Consider the following 18,521-nt stretch of genomic DNA (forward strand, 5'->3'; position numbering starts at 1 on the left):
GCAACGTGGATGGAACTGGAAAGTGTGATGCTAAGTGAAATAAGCCATACAGAGAAAGACAGATACCATATGGTTTCACTCTGATGTGGATCCTGAGAAACTTAACAGAAACCCATGGGGGAGGGAAAGAAAAAAAAAAGAGGTTAGAGTGGAAGAGAGCCAAAGCATAAGAGACTATTAAAAACTGAGAACAAACTGAGGGTTGATGGGGGGTGGGAGGGAGGGGAGGATGGGTGATGGGTATTGAGGAGGGCACCTTTTGGGATGAGCACTGGGTGTTGTATAGAAACCAATTTGACAATAAATTTCATATATTGAAAAACAAACCAGCTTAAAAAAATCTGTTGTTTATTTAAAAACAAACAAACATTCCCCAGATAAACAAAAATGGAGACAATTTGTTGCTAGAGTACCTGAGAAGAAATACCAAAGGAAGTTTTTCATGTTGTAAGCAAGTGACCTCAAATGGTAATATGAATCCACATGAGAAAACAAAAAGCATCAATAAAGGTAATTATACATTATAGAACACAGAATGAACAAATATTTATTCCCCTTCCTTAACTGATTTTAAAAATCATTGTATAAAACAATAGGTATATAATGTATATATTTAGAAATAGCACAAAGGAAGTGTGTGGGAGCAAGGTTTTCTTGGGCTAGGGGAATGATACCAGATGGTAACTCAAATCCACAGGAACAAATGGAGAGAACCAAAAAGGGCAAATAAGAAGGTTAATAAAACAAAACCTATAAATACATACTTGCTTTCTTTTGTATTTCTTTACAAATCACAAAGTTTTATGAAGTCATAATTACAACAGTGAATTGTTGCATTTGAGATATAAAAGGGGGAGAGAGGGATAGAGCTATATAGGAGTTACAGTTCTTTATCTTACTAGAATTAATTAGTATAGATATGAAGCTGATTCTGATAAGTGAATATATCATAGCATAAGCATTATGGAAATACTTCAAAAAATATGTCACTAAAGTCACTAAAGAAAAGTCACTAAAGAAACTAAAGTGACTAAAGAAACTAAAATGCTACACTGGAAAATATTCACTTAATGCAAAAGAAAGCAATAAAGGAAACATGGAGGAACAAAAAAGACATGAGACACATTAAAAAGTAAAATAGCAGACATAAGTCCAGTAATATTAATAATGTTAATTAAATGAGAGTGGATGAAAAAACTTATTCAAAAAGTAGAGGCTGTCAGACTCAGTTAAAAGAAAAACAAGATGTATGCTATATGCTGCATATAAAAGACAGATTAAATTGAAAGAGACAAGAAAATTGAACTTAAAGGATGGAGATAGATAGATCATGCAAACAGCAACCTCAAAAAACTGCAGCAGTTATACTAATATCACACAAAATACACTTTACAGCAAAAAGTAATACTAGAGATAACAAGAGACATTTTATAATAAGAGGGTTAATGCATCAGGAAAATATAACAATTATAAACACACATGCACCTAATAAAAGAGCACCAACATACATGAAGCAAAAATTAAGGTAAATAAAGGGTGAAACAGACAATTCAACAATATTATAGTTGTCAACACTCCACTTTAAATAATACATAGAACAAACAGGCAGAAGATCAATGAGGAAAGAGAAAACTTGAGCAATATTATAAACTAACTACCCCCAACAGGCATCTATAAAAAACCTTCTAACAACAGTAGAATAATTATTCTTCTCAAGTGCACATAGGATGGGCCACATGCTAGTTAAGCCACAAAGTAAATCTCAGAAACTTTAAAAAAAAATTTTTTTTAAATGTTTTTATTTATTTTTTTCAGACAGAGAGAGACAGAGCACGAGCGGGGGGGGGGGGGGGGGGGGGGGGGGGGGGAGACACAGAATTCGAAGCAGGCTCCAGGCTCCAAGCTGTCAGCCCAGAGCCTGACGCAGGGCTCGAACCAGACTGTGAGATCATGACCTAAGCTGAGGTCGGACGCTTAACCGACTGAGCCACCCAGGCGTCCCTAATCTCAGAAATTTTAAAAGGACTCAAAGAATACTAGGTATACTCTCTAAATGCAACAGAATGAAATTAGAAATTAATAAAAGAAAAAAATGGAACACTCACAGTTATGAGGAAATCAAACAACATACTCCTAAATAAGTAAAGGATTAAAGACATGATCAAAAGGCAAATACTTTCAGATGAATAAACAAACAACATACCAAAAATGATGGGATGCAGCAAAAGCAGTAGGCTAAAAGTAAATTTATAGCTGTAAATGCCTATATTGAAAAGAAAGAAAAATCTCAAATCAATAACCTGCACTTATAATGATGACACTGAAAAAAGAAAAGCAAACTAAACACAAAGCAATCAGAAAAAAGGAAATAATAAATACTAGAATGGAAATAAATAAAATAGGCAATAGAAGAATGATAAAAATCAATGAAATCAAAGTGGTTCTTTGAAAATATTAACAAAATTGACAAAACTTTAGCGACAGTGACCAAGGAAACAAGTGAGAAGACTCAAATTACTAAGATCAACAATGAAAATGAGTGCACTACTACTGACCACACTGAAATAAAAGGGATTATAAGAGAAACTATCAATAATTCTGTGCTAATAAATAACAAAAAATGGACAAATTTCTAACAAAATAAAACTACCAAAAATGATTCAAGAAGAAATAGACAATTTGAAAAAACCTGTAAGAGACTGAATTAACACTCCAAACACTATGTACATAAAGAAAAAAAAAAACCAGGTACAGATGGCTTCATTGCTGATTACTATCAAGCATTTAAAGAGAATTTAATACTAATATTTTGGATTACCAATATTCTAAAAATAGAAAAAGAGAAACATTTTTGTGAGATCAGTATAACCTTAATATCAAACCAGACAAAAGACAACACAAGAAAACTAAAGACCAATATCTTTAATAAATATGGATGCAAAAATCCTCAAAAACATATTAGAAAACCAAATCCAGCAACATATAAAAAGAATTATATACCATAACAAAGTGGGATTTATCTGCTTTTCCAGGAATGCAAGGTTGGTTTAATATCCAAAGATCAATTAATGTTCTACACCATATCAAGAGAATACAAAACAAAAACCTTATGATCATCACAACCGATGTGGAAAGAGCATTTGACAAAATCCAATACCCTTTCATGATAAAGACACTCAAGAAACTAGGAAAAGAACTTGCTGAGCCTAATATAGCGCATCTAAGAAAAAACCTATAGCTAACATTGTACTTAACAGTGGAAGCCTAAATTTTTTCTAAGAAACATAGTCTCATCTTAGGGAAAAAACAGAAGTGTGATCTCACTGTTTTATTTCAATACTGCACTGGTGTTAGCCAGTGCAGCTACACAAAAAGAAATGAGAAGCATTCACAATGGAAAGAAAGAAGTAAAACTGTCTTTATTCATAGCCAACTTGATCATCTATGTAGAAAATCCAATGACTTCTACAAAAATTTACAGGAAGTAGTGAGTTTAGCAAGATTATAAAATAACATCTCAATATACAAAAATCAATTGAATTTCTACCTATGAGCAATAAACAACCAAAAATTAACATTTAAAAAATATCATATATATTACTATCAAAAACATGAAATACTTAGGGATAAATCTGGTAAAAGATATGAAAGACCTGTATACTGACTCCTACAACTGCTGGGAAAAATCAGAAAACGTCTAAATTAACAGAGAGCTATATCATGTTCATGATTTGGACAACTCAATATTGCTGAGATGTCATCTGTCCCAAAATTCATCTACAGATTTAGCTCAATACCAATATAAATGACAGCACCCCCTTTTTTTTAAAAAAAGAAGCTGACAAATTCACTCTAAAATTCATATGGGATTGCAAAAGACCTAGAATAGCCAAAACACTTTACAAAAGGAAGAACAAAACTGGAGGACTAACACTACCTGGTTTTAACACTTATTACAGAGCTGCACTAATCAAGACAGTATTCATAGTAAGATAGACAAATAGATAAACAGAACAGGGAGTCCAGAAACAGGCACATATATGGACAAATGATTTTCTACAAAGGTGCAAAGACAATTCAATAGAGAACAATTTTTTCAACACATGTAGCTGGAAGAATTGAATACCCATATTCAAAACTAGGAATTGGGATCTTGCTCTGTACTACATAAAGAAACTAATGGACCACAGACCTAAATTCTGGGAGAAAATCTTTGTGACCTTGGGTTAGACAAAGACTTCTTAGATATGATACTAAAAACGTAATTAGTCAAAGAGCAAATTGCTAAGTTGGACTACATCAAAATTTTAAACTTCTGTTCTTTATAACACAATTTTGAGAGAATGAAAAGGCAAAACTATATTAGGAGAAAATCTTTTTGCAAAGTATGTATTGGATAGAGGACTTATATCCAAAATGTATCAAATAAGAGAATGAGCAGCCAATAAAAAAACAGGCAAATATTTGAAAAGGAACTTCACCGAAGAATAAGTATGGATGGCAAAGAGCATACGAAAAGATGCTCAACATAACTAATCATTATGAAATGCAAAATAAAACCACAATAATAAACTACTATACATATGTACATATTATATACATACATCTACATTATATGTTAGTATGGCTAAAATTAACAGACGGATCATACTAAATGCGATAGTCAACAACTGGAAATAACCTAAATGTCTATCACAGATGAAATGACAAATTGTAGTACATACATACACACTTAGCTAAGTAAGAATATGGAGGAACCACAACACTCATCACAGCTGGTGGGAATGTAAAATGTTACTAACAACTTTGGCAGTTTTTTTAAAAGTTAAATATATACTTACCATATTTCATCCAGTCACTCCACTCCTAGGTATTTACCCAAGAAAAGCAAAAGCCTGTGTCATACTGAAATTTGTACACCAATATCCATAGTAGCTTATATGCGATAGTCAACAACTGGAAACAACCTAAATGTCTATCACAGATGAAATGACAAATTGTAGTACATACATACACACTCTAATGAGGATGACTCTCAAGTAATTATGTTCAGAGAAAGAGGCCAGACAAAAATGAACACATATGGTGTAATTCCACTTTTACAGAATTCTTAGAAGTGCAAACAAAAGTAAAAGGACAGAATGCAGACCACTAATTATCTGGAGTTCAGCATGGGAAGGAAGAAGTATGAAGGAGGTACACAAAATTGCAAAAAGAAACTTTTGGGGGTGATGGATATGTTCATTACCTGTTTGTGGTTATGGTTTCACAGATGTATACATACATCAAAATCTGTCAAAATGCTTAATTTAAATACACATAGTATGTATTTACTATGTAAATACATATGTAAAAACATGTAATTTAAATACATATGTTAATTATATCTCAATAAAGCTGTTAAGAAATAGCTGAAATATGAAAAGTTATATTAAAATTTTATTATAGCTGCTCCAGAGAAGTAGCCACAACTGCCAAAATTTGAGTTAATGTAACTAATTTACTAACTAAAATCTGAGTTTCTCTGGCTAATCTGATGTAGGTACTACTTAGCAGTAACTGGTTGACAGGTAAGCAAACAGGAACATCAAGAGACCTGAGATCAAGCCACTAATTTGGTCTTTAAACTACAATGTGAAATTTTAAAATTAATTTTTTTGCTCCTAACTTAAGTAAAGTTTTTTTAACTAGGAAAAGCCTTATTAACCAGCAATGGAAGGACTGGAAACAGTGGTCATTCAGATTAAATTCCAGTTAGCCTGGACCAATTTCTATTGAACTGGTGGCCCGTTAGCAAAGAAACATTCCAGGATTCTTAAAATCACTGCCATTCTGAATTCCTCTTTCAAAAAGTCAAAGTCAATGTAGGGAAAGGGGACAGGATGCCTGTTTTGTAGGCATTTTCTAGTAGAACAATTTTTTCCTCTTCTATTTATTAAAAAATTTTTAAATGTTTATTTTTGAAGGAGAGAGACACAGAGTGTGAGTAGGGGAGGGGCAGACAGAGAGGGAGACAATCTGAAGCAGGCTCCAGGCTCTGAGTGGTCAGCACAGAGCCCAACGCAGGGCTCGAACTACTAGCCGTGAGATCATGACCTGACCTAAAGTCAGACGCCTAACCGACTGAGCCACCCAGGTACCCTTTCTTCTTCGATTTTTATGCATATGTGATATTGTTTTCATTGAGTCAGATTTATCCAAATTCCAAGTCACTTCTTATTTCTAAATTGAACTTCTATAGAAGATGAATTTATATCTATCCTTTATCTGGGTAAGCTTCAGCAGTGCACAGTAATTCCTAAAACTGTAGAACCAAAGATAGCTCCCATTTATTATTTTTATGTTGTTCTTAAATTCTTCCAGGGCCAATATAATTGACTAACTCTGGCCTGAGAGCCCAAAGGTGCTAGTGACTAAAATGTATAGAGCAACCCAAAAGCATGATTTCACTAGCTAAGAATACAACGTTTTTGTCCCTTCATTCAAGAAGCCAGCCAAACCCTACATCCATAATCAGAGCTAAATGCCTACTTTATGAAAGAAACATTTATTTGCTTATTTATAAAATTACATGATTTTAGAGAAAAAAAGGATACCTGTGTTTTGAATTCCAGAATGTTATTTCCTGGATTAATTCTTCCTAGTAATATCAGATCTTTTATCTGCATACATTTCTTTCTGGGAGCTGTGCTATTGTTTAAAGGCTTTTTTATAATATGTTGACGGCCAGATCCCAAGGAATAGGAGCTCTCACCATCATGAGCATGGGGAACAGGAAAAACTGATTTTTTAAGATATGATTTCATCTGATGCCCAGTAGTACTGCCTAAGGCATCAGTCCCTTGGTGTGCCGAGAATTCTAATGTCCCCCTAGGTGGCTGCTGGGAAGCTATTTTCCTGTTTCCTCTTTTCGGATCACAATTGGTAGGAGCCTGATCGCAAATAACAGTTGATAGATGGGCATCATTTTCGGCAAGTCTGCTTGTAGTCTCTGAAATATTTAATGTGCCAGTTACTGCTGAAGGACTACTGTAAGATTCATTCCCTTTGGCTGGAGTTTCTGTAAGATCATTTTCTTTTTGTGAATATTCTGCTTGAGCAAGAAAAGCAACAGGCTGGGATGGTAATTTAATCTTCTTAGTGCCATCTGAATGTCTGGATTTTGATAACCCATCCAAGGTACAGTCATTGACATTCTGTTTAGAATTCAGCTCATTTCCAAAAAATTCTTCCCTTCTCACTGTCTCTAAATTTACACAAGTGTTGGTATTTTGGCTGCCATTCCACATTTCCAGAGATGACTGTGTTTCCTGTATGCTTCCACAAATAAGGCTGACAGGAGAACATGAACCTGAATGGGGCTGCACTGAATTTCCCAGACTGGTAAGCCTTTGGCTGTCCTTTTCACTAGAGATTTCTGAGCTGGATGGCAGCCTCTTCAAACCAGGACCAGACGCAGATGTAATGTTTTTATAGTTTTGAATTTTCTGGCTAATTTTTTTCTGTTTTTTTGCCACAACTAAAAGGCTCTTCTGTCTTGTGGCCAAATTAGCCAGTTGTTCTCTGAGGACTCCTTGCTTAAATGATTCTATGGACACTCTAGAGAAAGAAACAGAAAGAGAAACAAAAAAACAAAAACAATAGAAAACTTTTTTTAGCAATCATGTAGATTTTAAAGATACTTTGTCTCAATTTAAATTTTAATCAGCCCAAAGTACACAAGTATTTCCTTTGAAAGGAAAATGACTCTTAAGGTAAGTAAGACTGCCTTTTTCTGGAGGTGATGGTGTGGTTATCCACATTTATATTATTTATCAGTTGTGAGTCAACCCTGAAAAAAAAAACAAATGTGGATTGTTTAGTTGGAAGGAGGAACACCATTTTTAAATTCAGAGTTTGCTTACCTGTTTATAGTGGAAAGGTGTATCGGGAAATAAAATTTGGGAGTAAGTTCCACTCAAGTTCCCTTAGAGCTATGGAGGAGTGAGACTGTTTTGAATAATTATATCTGAGCTGGACCTGAGAAATGTCAATCCATCAAGTAATTACTGTAATTGTACTCTGAACCTGTATTGAGGCACTTTCGGGTCCAGAGGGACTACTGGGACAAGCATTAACCTGTGTGACCACAATGGGCTTGAGAGAGAGAGAAAATGGCTGCTTCACACCCTTCTTTTGGTTATACCCATCTACACTACAGTGACCTTCAGGATACTGGACTCTTTGTTTCCAGTAGTTCTCAAACTTTTTGGTTTTATGACTGTTTTATACTCTTAAAAATTATTGAGGACCCCAAAGGGCCTTTTTTCATATGGGTCTATCTATCAATATTTACTGTTCTACAAAATAAAACAGAAAATTTTAAAACACAAGAATATACAAAGATACATCCCATCGGCTATTAGAATAATGATAGCACCACACATGTGGCCTCTAGAAAATTCCATTATACACTCATGAGAAAATGAGAGCCAAAAAGTTTCATTATAGAAACAGTTGTGACTTCATACACCCCTTGAAATGGTCTCAATGACCTTCAGGGATCACCCTAAAGCAGCTGCTTTAAGGGATAGCAATAGTATCACAGTTTAGGGTTGTTCGTACTGAACTTCAAGCAGACCAGATGTTAGAGTGAATAGTAGACGTAGGTGGAAGAAGCAGTAAGAATATTAGCAAACAGCTAGTAGCATAAAATACAAGAAGCTGAACAGAGGGGAAAAAATTAGTAATACCACATTTAAAACAGAGTTCAGACAGAAAATAAAAATGGTTTTAAGATTACAAGATTTTAAGTCTTACAATAGTATTAATAAGGACTTACACACCTACAAACCCAACTGCCTGGGAACTTCCCAAAACTCCAGGTATATTGTTAATCATAGAACATAAAGGAAAACTGAAGCTAGTCTTCTCCAAAGTTTACCTTCTCCAAAGGTAATTGACCTACCTGTAGGTCCTATAAGCTCACTTGCTTTATACTAACAGGAAAACAGAAAAGAGAAATAATCTGTAATATTTATTCACTGGGGAGAAAAAAGCAAAATGAAGATAAAAGATTTGTAAATGAAAATAGAAAACTGATTTTTAAATAAGTTCAGAAAAAAACTGAACATGCAATAGATGTCAAATGATTATAAGAATATAAAGAAAATTAGAGGGGTGCAGGTGGCTCAGTCATTTAAGCACCCGACTTTTGATTTTGTCTCAGGTCATGATCTCACGGTTTGTAAGATCGAGCCCTGCATCAGCGTGGAGCCTGCTTGGGATTCTCACTCCCTCTTTCTGCCCCTCCCCCAATGGTACACACGCACAGCACTCACACTCTCTCTCTTAAAAATAAACAAACTTTAAACAAAAGAATATAAAGGAAATTAGAAAATAACAGGTGAATAAGGAACAAGGTCAAAAAGATAACTGCAACCCCATATTCACTGCAGCATTATTAACAATAGCCAAGACATGGAAGCAACCCATGTGTCCATCAAAGGCTGAATAAAGAAGATGTGGAATGTACAAATGTACACACACACACACACACACACACACACAGAGGAATATTATTCAGACATTAAAAAGAAAGAAATCCTGTCATTTTTGACAACATGCATAGACCTTGAGAGCATTATGTTAAGTGAAAGAAGTCAGACAGAGAAAAACAAATACTGTATGGTCTCACTCATATGTATAATCTAAAAAAACAAAAAACAAAAAACTACAAAACACAAAAAAATGAACTCATATATACAGAGAACAGATTGGTGGTTGCTAGAGGTGGAAGGTGGAGGGTGGGTGAAATGGCTCACCCATTTTGACCCCAGGTCAAAAGGTACAAACATCCAGTAATAAAATAGGTCAGTCATGGAGGTGTAATGTATAGCATGGTGACTATAGTTAATAATACTGTATTGTATATTTGAAAGTTCTCAGAGAGTAAACCTTAAAAGTTCTCATGAGAAAAAAAAAAAAAAGAAGGCATAGGTAGCTAAGTCTATGTATGAAAAACTAATAAAAATATGCCCAAACAAGAAAACAATATATCTTTCTCAAAAAAGGGAAAAGAAGAGGATATAATATAATCAGGATAAAACCCCTTAAAAGCCCTGAGAGTTTAAGACATACACAAAACCACAAAAAAACACATGGTTACACCACTTAGATAACATTTGTGATAGCAAAAAGAAAAAATTTTAGTGTAAAAAATCTGAGTTTACTATGGAAAGAAATTTATTTTGGGGATTCATGACCAGAGAGGCTGTCATAAAATTCTTGGCTATGGACAACTTTTTAAGATACTAAAATGTCCTCTTCTGAATATTTCAAGTAATAAAAAAGAAAAATATCTTTCTGGGAAGTACAATTCCCCATGAAGGTAATAGATTAGATGACCTCATGGTCATTCTTTGGCCCTAAGCAACAATTGTATTCTTAAAAAATTCCAGACCTAACTATTGTAGCTAAAAAGGGGTAAATTATGAAAATTCTAAAGCAGTTCTACTTTTTTCACTCACCTGTATTTTTTAGCCAGATCATCCCTTTCTGCCTTCTGTTTGGCAAGCACATTATCCATAACCTCTTTTATCTCTAACATCTTTTCAATGTATTGTTCTGGAAACATGGTAATAAAATAAAAAGTTAACTGAGAGATAGCAATTGTTACATTTGATCACAGAGGACTCAGCCTTACTGTTAAATTTTAAAAAATTTACTTCCCTACTCTGCTCCCCAGTATCAATGGCCCAGATATATAAACCAAGGCTCATTGAATTATGCCACCCTATGGAAGTACCCTGAAGAGGGCAGACCAGCTTGAGTTCTAATCCTGCTACTCCACTAAGTTCTGTGACTCTGGACAAGACATATGTCCCCTTTGGTTACTTTTCTTATTTGTGAAATGAGGGTAGGAAATAAATATTTTGTTAAACTTACTTACTTTTAAAACACAAAAGGAACACATTGTAAGAAAAATTTTCAAATAATATGAATGTTTACACAGAAGAAAAGTAAAAAAGAGTATCCCACTTTCACCCCCCGTTTTTCCTCTTTTTTACTCCACAAAAGAGACTACTGTTAATACTTTGGGAGGGCACTTGTTGGGATGAACACTGGGTGTTGTATGGAAACCAATTTGACAATGAATTATATTTAAAAAAAAAAAGAATAAAGAAAAGACCTATTCTTGATTTGAAAAAAAATACTTTGGTAGCAGGGTACCTATTTGTGTGTGTCAATTTTTTTTTAAATTGTGTATTTATTTAATGCACTGTTCTATATATTTATATTATATGTAACTATTTATTATATTTACCTAATAATAAGAATCATGCCATCAGTTCTTGTTCTTTACACTTAGCATTTAGATAGGGCTATATGATATCTAAGTTCACAAAGATCTATATAAAATTATTTTTATAATAATTACTTAAAATTTTCCTATTTTCTTCCACTGCTTCCTAAGTAACAGCATCATGCTCTGCCCCATCCATCACAAGTCCACAAGATTTACACACAAATGCCAATTATGTCCAAGTCCACATTCCCAAGTAGTAAATGGAAAGGCTTAGATGAATACATTTTTTTTAAATGACTTTATTTTGTTTTATTTTATTTTATGTTATGTTATTTTGTTTTATTTTATTTTATTTTATTTTACTTTTGGCTTTGTTTCTTACATTTTTTCCCTAATTATTTCAGACCAATGCATATTTTTCTAGATAACGTAGAGAAAATCAGTGGTGGGAAATGACATGAAGTTCAGAGTTGAAATTTTTTCCAAAACTTTCCTTTGCAAATCAGACAAATGACTTGATCAGTAAAGAGTCAGTGTTCCCAGAGTAGTTTCTGCCCATCACGCACTTGAATTTTAAATCACAGGTAAAAATAACATTATCATAGTAACCAAGAAAATTCTATGTATTTCTATAAAAAAGGATAGGAAGAATTTTACATGTTACTTGACACTATATACTTATTTATCAGATACATTAATCAGTGGTATCTTAGGGAGAACCTAGAATTGCTCTAATATATGTAAGATTTTAATATATGATAATAAAGAATGAGGATGACAGAAATTATTCAACAGATAAGAGGAGGGAAATGGAACAGTTACGTGGGGGTGGGGGACTCTATTCTATCCTCATCTTGTGTCATGTGTGGAAAAGAGATTTCAAATGAAGAGCAGAGTTGAAATGCATAGGAAAAAAACAATATACAAAATGTTTAAAGTAAACATCTTTTTGGTCAGTTTGGTTGAGGCACTAAGATTTCTGATATCAAAGTGAATACAAGACATCGATAAGAAAAACCTACAGAAGGGGCACCTGGGTGGCTTAGTTGGTTAAGCGTCCGACTTTGGCTCAGGTCATGGTCTCATGGTTTGTGAGTATGAGCCCCGCATTGGGCTCTGTGCTGACAGCTTGGAGCCTGGAGCCTACTTCGGATTCTATGTCTCCCCCTCTTTCTACCCCTCCCCTGCTCACACTCTGTCTCTCTGTCTCTCAATAATAAATAAATATTAAAAAAAAATTAAAAAAAAAAAAGAAAAACCTACAGAAAAATGTACAAAATGGGATCTGTTATTCCTGGACTCCTCAGCCAAATCACAGATATAAAAGGTGTCAGAATAAGGAAGTGGTGAATTTGTAAAGACACTTCTTCAGAGAGCTATTGCTCAACTGGATGGGAATCTCCATTCTCAACAGCCAGACTGAGAGGTGAGGTTTCTCTCTGTCTCAAGCCTAAGGAGGGCAGTTTCTCAAAGAACTGTTGAAGAGAGTAATAACTTTCTTTTGAGATGATAATGGACTCACACCTGGCTTGAAATCTAGAGGTTGAGGCCCTGCAGGGCAAGACATGTGGACACCAGGGGAAAGGGAGAGTTGCTCTTGTGCTGAAAGTTAACTATCCACCTTTCTAACCACAGGTCCAAAGTGCCAGGATCCTGAAGACTTGGTATGGAGCCTGCCCTGTGAGACTGACCATGGAGACTTCTACCTGAGAGAGAGTCTGTGTAGGTGGACCACCAAAAAACAAAACAACAACAACAAAACCAACAAAAAAACAGCAGCAGCAGCAGCTGACAGAAGACAAAGAGGAGCCAGGGAAAGGAAAATGTGCACTGCCCTGCCACACCACAGGAGCCATATACAAGTTCAGAAAAGCCTCAGAAAATTGCTCTGAAGAGACTAAGTTTTAGACATCCGCCAAAGACTGATGGAGTCAGTGGCAGTCAGTATTTAGCCTAGTATTTAGGCTAGCAACTGCTAGCCAAGAACTCTAGAGTCCCGTTGCCTTACCGTTCCTCCCTTAAAGGGGCAGTGGGATGAAGATATAGGGGTCCTGACTAGTCAATGTATTGGTCATAAAAGAATAAAATTAATTTACAAAGCCTAGGGATGGGGAGGGAAGAAAAGTTTCTAATCTTAAAAGCATTAAAAGAAATAGCAAAGGAAAAAGGCTGATATATTTTATTATACAGAATTTAAAAATGTATGTACTTAAGCATAAAAAGACAGTTAAGTGGCTGAAAAACATATTTGCAGCAGTTATGGCAGAAAAAGAGTCAATAACTTGATTGTATAAAATGGCTCCAACTTATTAGCAGAGAAACAGGAATAGTCAATTCACAAAGCAGGAAAAAAAACTAGAGAAAAAATACCATTAATAATAAGGTAAGTGAAAATATGAGGCACATTTTTCTCATTAAACTGGTAAAATTAATTTAAATGAAAATACTGTTGCTATTAGCAGTGTAAAGGAAAACAAACACTAATGTGTGTTGGTGAAAGTGCAAATTAAATTAATATCTAATACTTTATGAAATAATTTATCAATACAAATTAATAGATTTTAAAATGTTTATAAATTTTTGAGCCAGTAGTTCCAAATCATTCCTATGAAGACAGTCCTAAATTCAAAAAGCTATATACTATAAAATAGCAAAGAAGTAGAAAAATGTAAATGCTCAAGAAAAACGGAAAAATTAAGCCCTGGAACATTTACAAAATAGGATACTAGGTAAACCACTAAGAATAACGGCTCTAGAGAGAAAATGTAAAGTTGGCAAGTTTAGCATGATCTAAAATATGTTTTTAATAATTTTATTGAGGTGTCACTGCATAACCAAATTCTTAGAAGAAAGGAAACAAATACAACAAAATACTGTGGTGGGACAGTAGGTATTTTTAGCATTTTTTTCCTGGTTTTTTGAAGTGTATTTATATGCCTTTTAATAAAAAATTTTTTAATTGGAAAATTCCTCTTAGGTATATAAGGTATTATAAGTACTAAATAAAATATATGAACTATTCACATTTGTTTGGGAGTATACATTACACTATTTTGTATTATTTTCCTCAAAACATAACATGTTTACCATGTGTTAGGCCAAGATGAAAGAATGGGTGTAATTTAAAAGGAAATAATTTTTTAAAAGACTGTACAGTATGAACTAGGATAAGAGATGAATAGCTGTATCCTATTACATTAAAGATTGAGGAGATACGTTTAACTACTTAAACACTCAGATCTAAATCTATCAAGACCCAATTTTTACCTTGTAATCGTTAACTCATGAAAACACAACTGTGAGCTATCAAAGATTTACAAATATTCAGTGAACTTTTGAGAAATTCCGATTAGTAGGTCAGGGATCAAAGTCATATTTACTATTTTGAATCACTTGTCTTTTGTAAACAGGAAGACATCTATGCTGAGATACTTACCTGGTGTATCTGCTCATCTGAAAGGTCTGAGGATTTGCCCTACTTGAGTCACAACTGCATATTCCTCTGCAGATCTGTTTTTAAAGAGCTACCATAGCTGCAGGGAGTAACATCATCTCCTCCCTAGTCACTATATTGTGCTTTCTTTTTTTCTTCACATCTTCATCTAAACATATCACCAGTAGTGGCTTATCTCTGATCATTGTTTCAAGTGTCTCTCATGTTACTTATGCTATATTTTGAGTCTTAGAAGTATCTTGATCAACAAGTACACTAACTACTGGTTTGCATAAATGACTTCGGATGCTCTTTTCTGGCACTTTACCATCACAAAAAAAAGGCTACTTTCAGCCACTGTAAGCTTTGACATAAACATGTACCGTAAGAAGTTGAGGTAGTAATGACCTTGGATGTACGAAATAATCAAACTTGAGTATGGGTGCATACTTACCTGCATCTTCAGGGGTTCTTATTTCAAATTCTAGTAAATTTTCTTGTTTTTCTTCTATGTCTTGTAGAATGGCACTGATGGTATGATGCTATCAGATAAAAATATTAAAAACTTCATTACAAGAAGGTAGGTATTTCTCTCTGATATGCAATTGTCAAATGCACAGTAAAAGTGCTAAAGAAAGTGCTGCTACAATGCTTATTTTGCTTTATGTTCAAAATGTGTTCATGCTTTGTTTACCTGTATAAATGTTGCATACTTGAGGGGAAAAGTAAACTTAAATGTTTTGATTTATGTAGCAGATCTACTCCTGGCAAAAAGACTGTAAGAGTAGCAACCATATAAAGAATCACAATTTCTCACTGACTTCTGTTACAATCATAGCTGTAGGTGAAACAAGAACAACTGAGAGCACATGATATTTAAAGACCACATATATGCAACAAGTTTACTTTAAGGCTCTGTGACTATCACTGCACACTATTAAAAATCTCACACATAATCTTAAAATACAAAACACTACTCTCTCAAAAACTCACAAACGGGATTTAAGGCCCCCTCCCCACGCCCTTGTCAGTAGTGACTGTCTTGCCTGGAATGCCTTCAATTAACTTTGCCCAGATCCACCTCTTTCCTATGAGAGATGTAATCATGGAGTAGATTCTGGAACTAGGCTGCCTGGGTGTGCTCTGGCTTCACTTCTTCCTAGCTGGGGGGCTCTAGCAAGTTACTTGTCCTCTCCTTGCCTGAACAGACTAACACATGTAAAATGCTTAGGACAGGGCCATTGCAAATTAAGATTTCAATAAATACTGCTTATTATATAAAACCCATCTCATACATGAAACCTCTGACAAATCTGATTCATACTGATTTCTCCTTTCTCAGAATTACTTAAGAATTGCAGTGCTACAAAACTTAGCATTAATATATATTATATCTTACATATTATAGTTCTCCCTCAAAATAATAAGATCTATAGGCAGGAGCATAGCTTTTGTATTTGTGAATGATTTCCAAACTGTTGGATATATAGCTGGTGCTCAATAAATGAAAACTGATGGACTGACTCATATTATCTATTCTTTAATGTATTCTCAATATACATTCATTTAAAAAATGTGTCAGTCCTCAAAGCCTTCTGAAGTATACTGCCCTGAAATTCTACTTTGGTGCCTACAAGGGACATGAAAAATGCACATAATAAACGCATCCAATTATGTGGAAAAGCAATATCACTGCTGTCATTTATGAAATGCATCAAAGCAGAACTATAAAATATAAATATGCAAAACAAACAAATGAGATTTATTTCTTTTTGTATCAAATGGCTATAAAAGCAAACTAAAGGTCTGAACTGGCTACGCCTCTACCTACAGGTCAGGATAAAGAAAACACTTTTTGGAGGTGATGTTCCTTTCTCTTTTGCTCATATTGTGGATGCACTCAGTCTTGGCCACTATGGACAATAACCTTTAACTCCACACAAGCTACACCTTCCACCATGGAGGGTCCAGAATAATCTTCCCCCCAAGAACCTCTTCTTTAGTCCTTCATTACTTGTTGTTTACCTTAAAAAAAAAAGCACAACAAAAAACCCAACCTAGGATCTGTCTTTGGAATAAGCAGCTTTACATAGTTTATATTGTGCTTACTAAAAGCTTCACGAAAATTTTATTTCAATTTCCTATATTTACTGTGCTAGGACCATCTTTGTCTCTGACACCTCCTTTACAATTCTGTACAATATGGCACAGTGGTTACAAGCACAGGTTCTGTAGCCAGACTGCCTGGCATTGCTTTAGTTCTGGTACTGCTACTTAACAGAAATGTATTTGGGGAGTCTGTCATATAATAAGTACTCAGTGAATACCAACTATTAGTATTGTTATCACTTCTGTACTTCGTCTACACGGGTATAGAGGAGGCTGCCTACATGTTTTGATTGGACGGTGTTACAAGGTAGCCCCAAACTAAAATCATCTCATTTCCTTTCTATCTGGCCATAGGCTCAACCCATCCCCAATGTGATTTGAAGTTTCCAACATTTAAAAGTTCACATTTACAAAAGATTCTTAATGACTTTAAAGTCCTTATATTTCTTTTGAGTTTTTCTTTCTTTCTTTCTTTTTTTTTTTTTTGACTGGGAAATTCAGTTTTATTAGTTTTTTTTTTTAATTTTATTTTTTATTTTTTTAAATTTACATCCAAATTAGTTAGCATATAGTGCAACAATGATTTCAGGAGTAGATTCCTTAATGCCCTTTACCCATTTAGCCCATCCCTGTCCCACAACCCCTCCAGTAACCCTGTTTGTTCTCTGTCTTTAAGAGTCTCTTCTGTTTTGTCCCCCTCCTGTTTTTATATTATTTTTGTGTCCCTTCCCTTAGGTTCATCTGTTTTGTCTCTTAAAGTACTCATATGAGTGAAGTCATATGATTTTTGTCTTTCTCTAATTTCACTTAGCATAATACCCTCCAGTTCCATCCACGTAACTGCACATAGCAAGATTTCCTTCTTTTTGATTGCCGAGTAATACTCCATTGTATATATATACACCACATCTTCTTTATGCATTCATCCCTCGATGGACATTTGGGCTCTTTCCATACTTTGGCTATTGTTGATAGTGTTGCTATAAACATTGGGGTGCATGTGTCCCTTCGAAACCGCACACCTGTATCCCGTGGAAAAATGCCTAGTAGTGCAATTGCTGGGTCCTACGGTAGTTCTCTTTTTAGTTTTTTGAGGAACCTCCATACTGTTTTCCAGAGTGGCTGCGCCAGCTTGCATTACCACCAACAATGCAAAAGAGATCCTCTTTATCTGCATCCTTGCCAACATCTGTTGTCGCCTGAGTTGTTAATGTTAGCCATTCTGACAGGTGAGGTAGTATCTCATTGTGGTTTGATTTGTATTTCCCTGATGATGAGTGATGTTGAACATTAGATTCAACAAAAACCGACCATCAACAAGGCATAGCATAGTCAAATTCACAAAATACTCAGGCAAGGAGAGAATCATGAAAGCAGCAAGGTAAAAAAAGTCCCTAACATACAAGGGAAGACAGATCAGGTTTGCAGCAGAGTTTTTCTTTTTTAAAGTTGGTTTTCTTTTTAGGGGCACCTGGGTGACTCAGTCGGTTGAGTATCCAACTTTCGCTCAGGTCATGATCTCAGAGTCTGTGGGTTCGAGCCCTGTATGGGGCTCTGTGCTGACAGCTCAGAGCCTGGAGTCTGCTTCCGACTCTGTGTCTCTCTCTCTCTCTCTGCCCCTCCCCTGCTCATGCTCTGTCTTTCTCTGTCTCAAAAATAAATAAAAACATTAAAAAAAAAAAAAGAAAATCA

General features: G+C 34.8%; 1 protein-coding gene across 2 annotated transcripts in view; it reads right to left on the bottom strand.

Moving 5' to 3' along the window:
- The window catches only part of ANKRD31 (ankyrin repeat domain 31), a 136,068-nt gene that overhangs the window by 25,225 nt on the left and 92,322 nt on the right, over positions 1–18,521 (bottom strand). For both annotated transcript variants that reach the window (XM_049649643.1, XM_049649644.1), the window contains exons 19-21: positions 15,175–15,262; positions 10,509–10,605; positions 6,597–7,599 (exon numbers count right to left, since the gene is read on the bottom strand). In XM_049649643.1, the coding sequence (XP_049505600.1) occupies positions 6,597–7,599; positions 10,509–10,605; positions 15,175–15,262 (1,188 nt within the window). The remainder of the gene's footprint in view (positions 1–6,596; positions 7,600–10,508; positions 10,606–15,174; positions 15,263–18,521) is intronic.

This window comes from Panthera uncia (assembly GCF_023721935.1).
Source record: "Panthera uncia isolate 11264 chromosome A1 unlocalized genomic scaffold, Puncia_PCG_1.0 HiC_scaffold_17, whole genome shotgun sequence".
Lineage (NCBI taxonomy): Eukaryota > Metazoa > Chordata > Mammalia > Carnivora > Felidae > Panthera > Panthera uncia.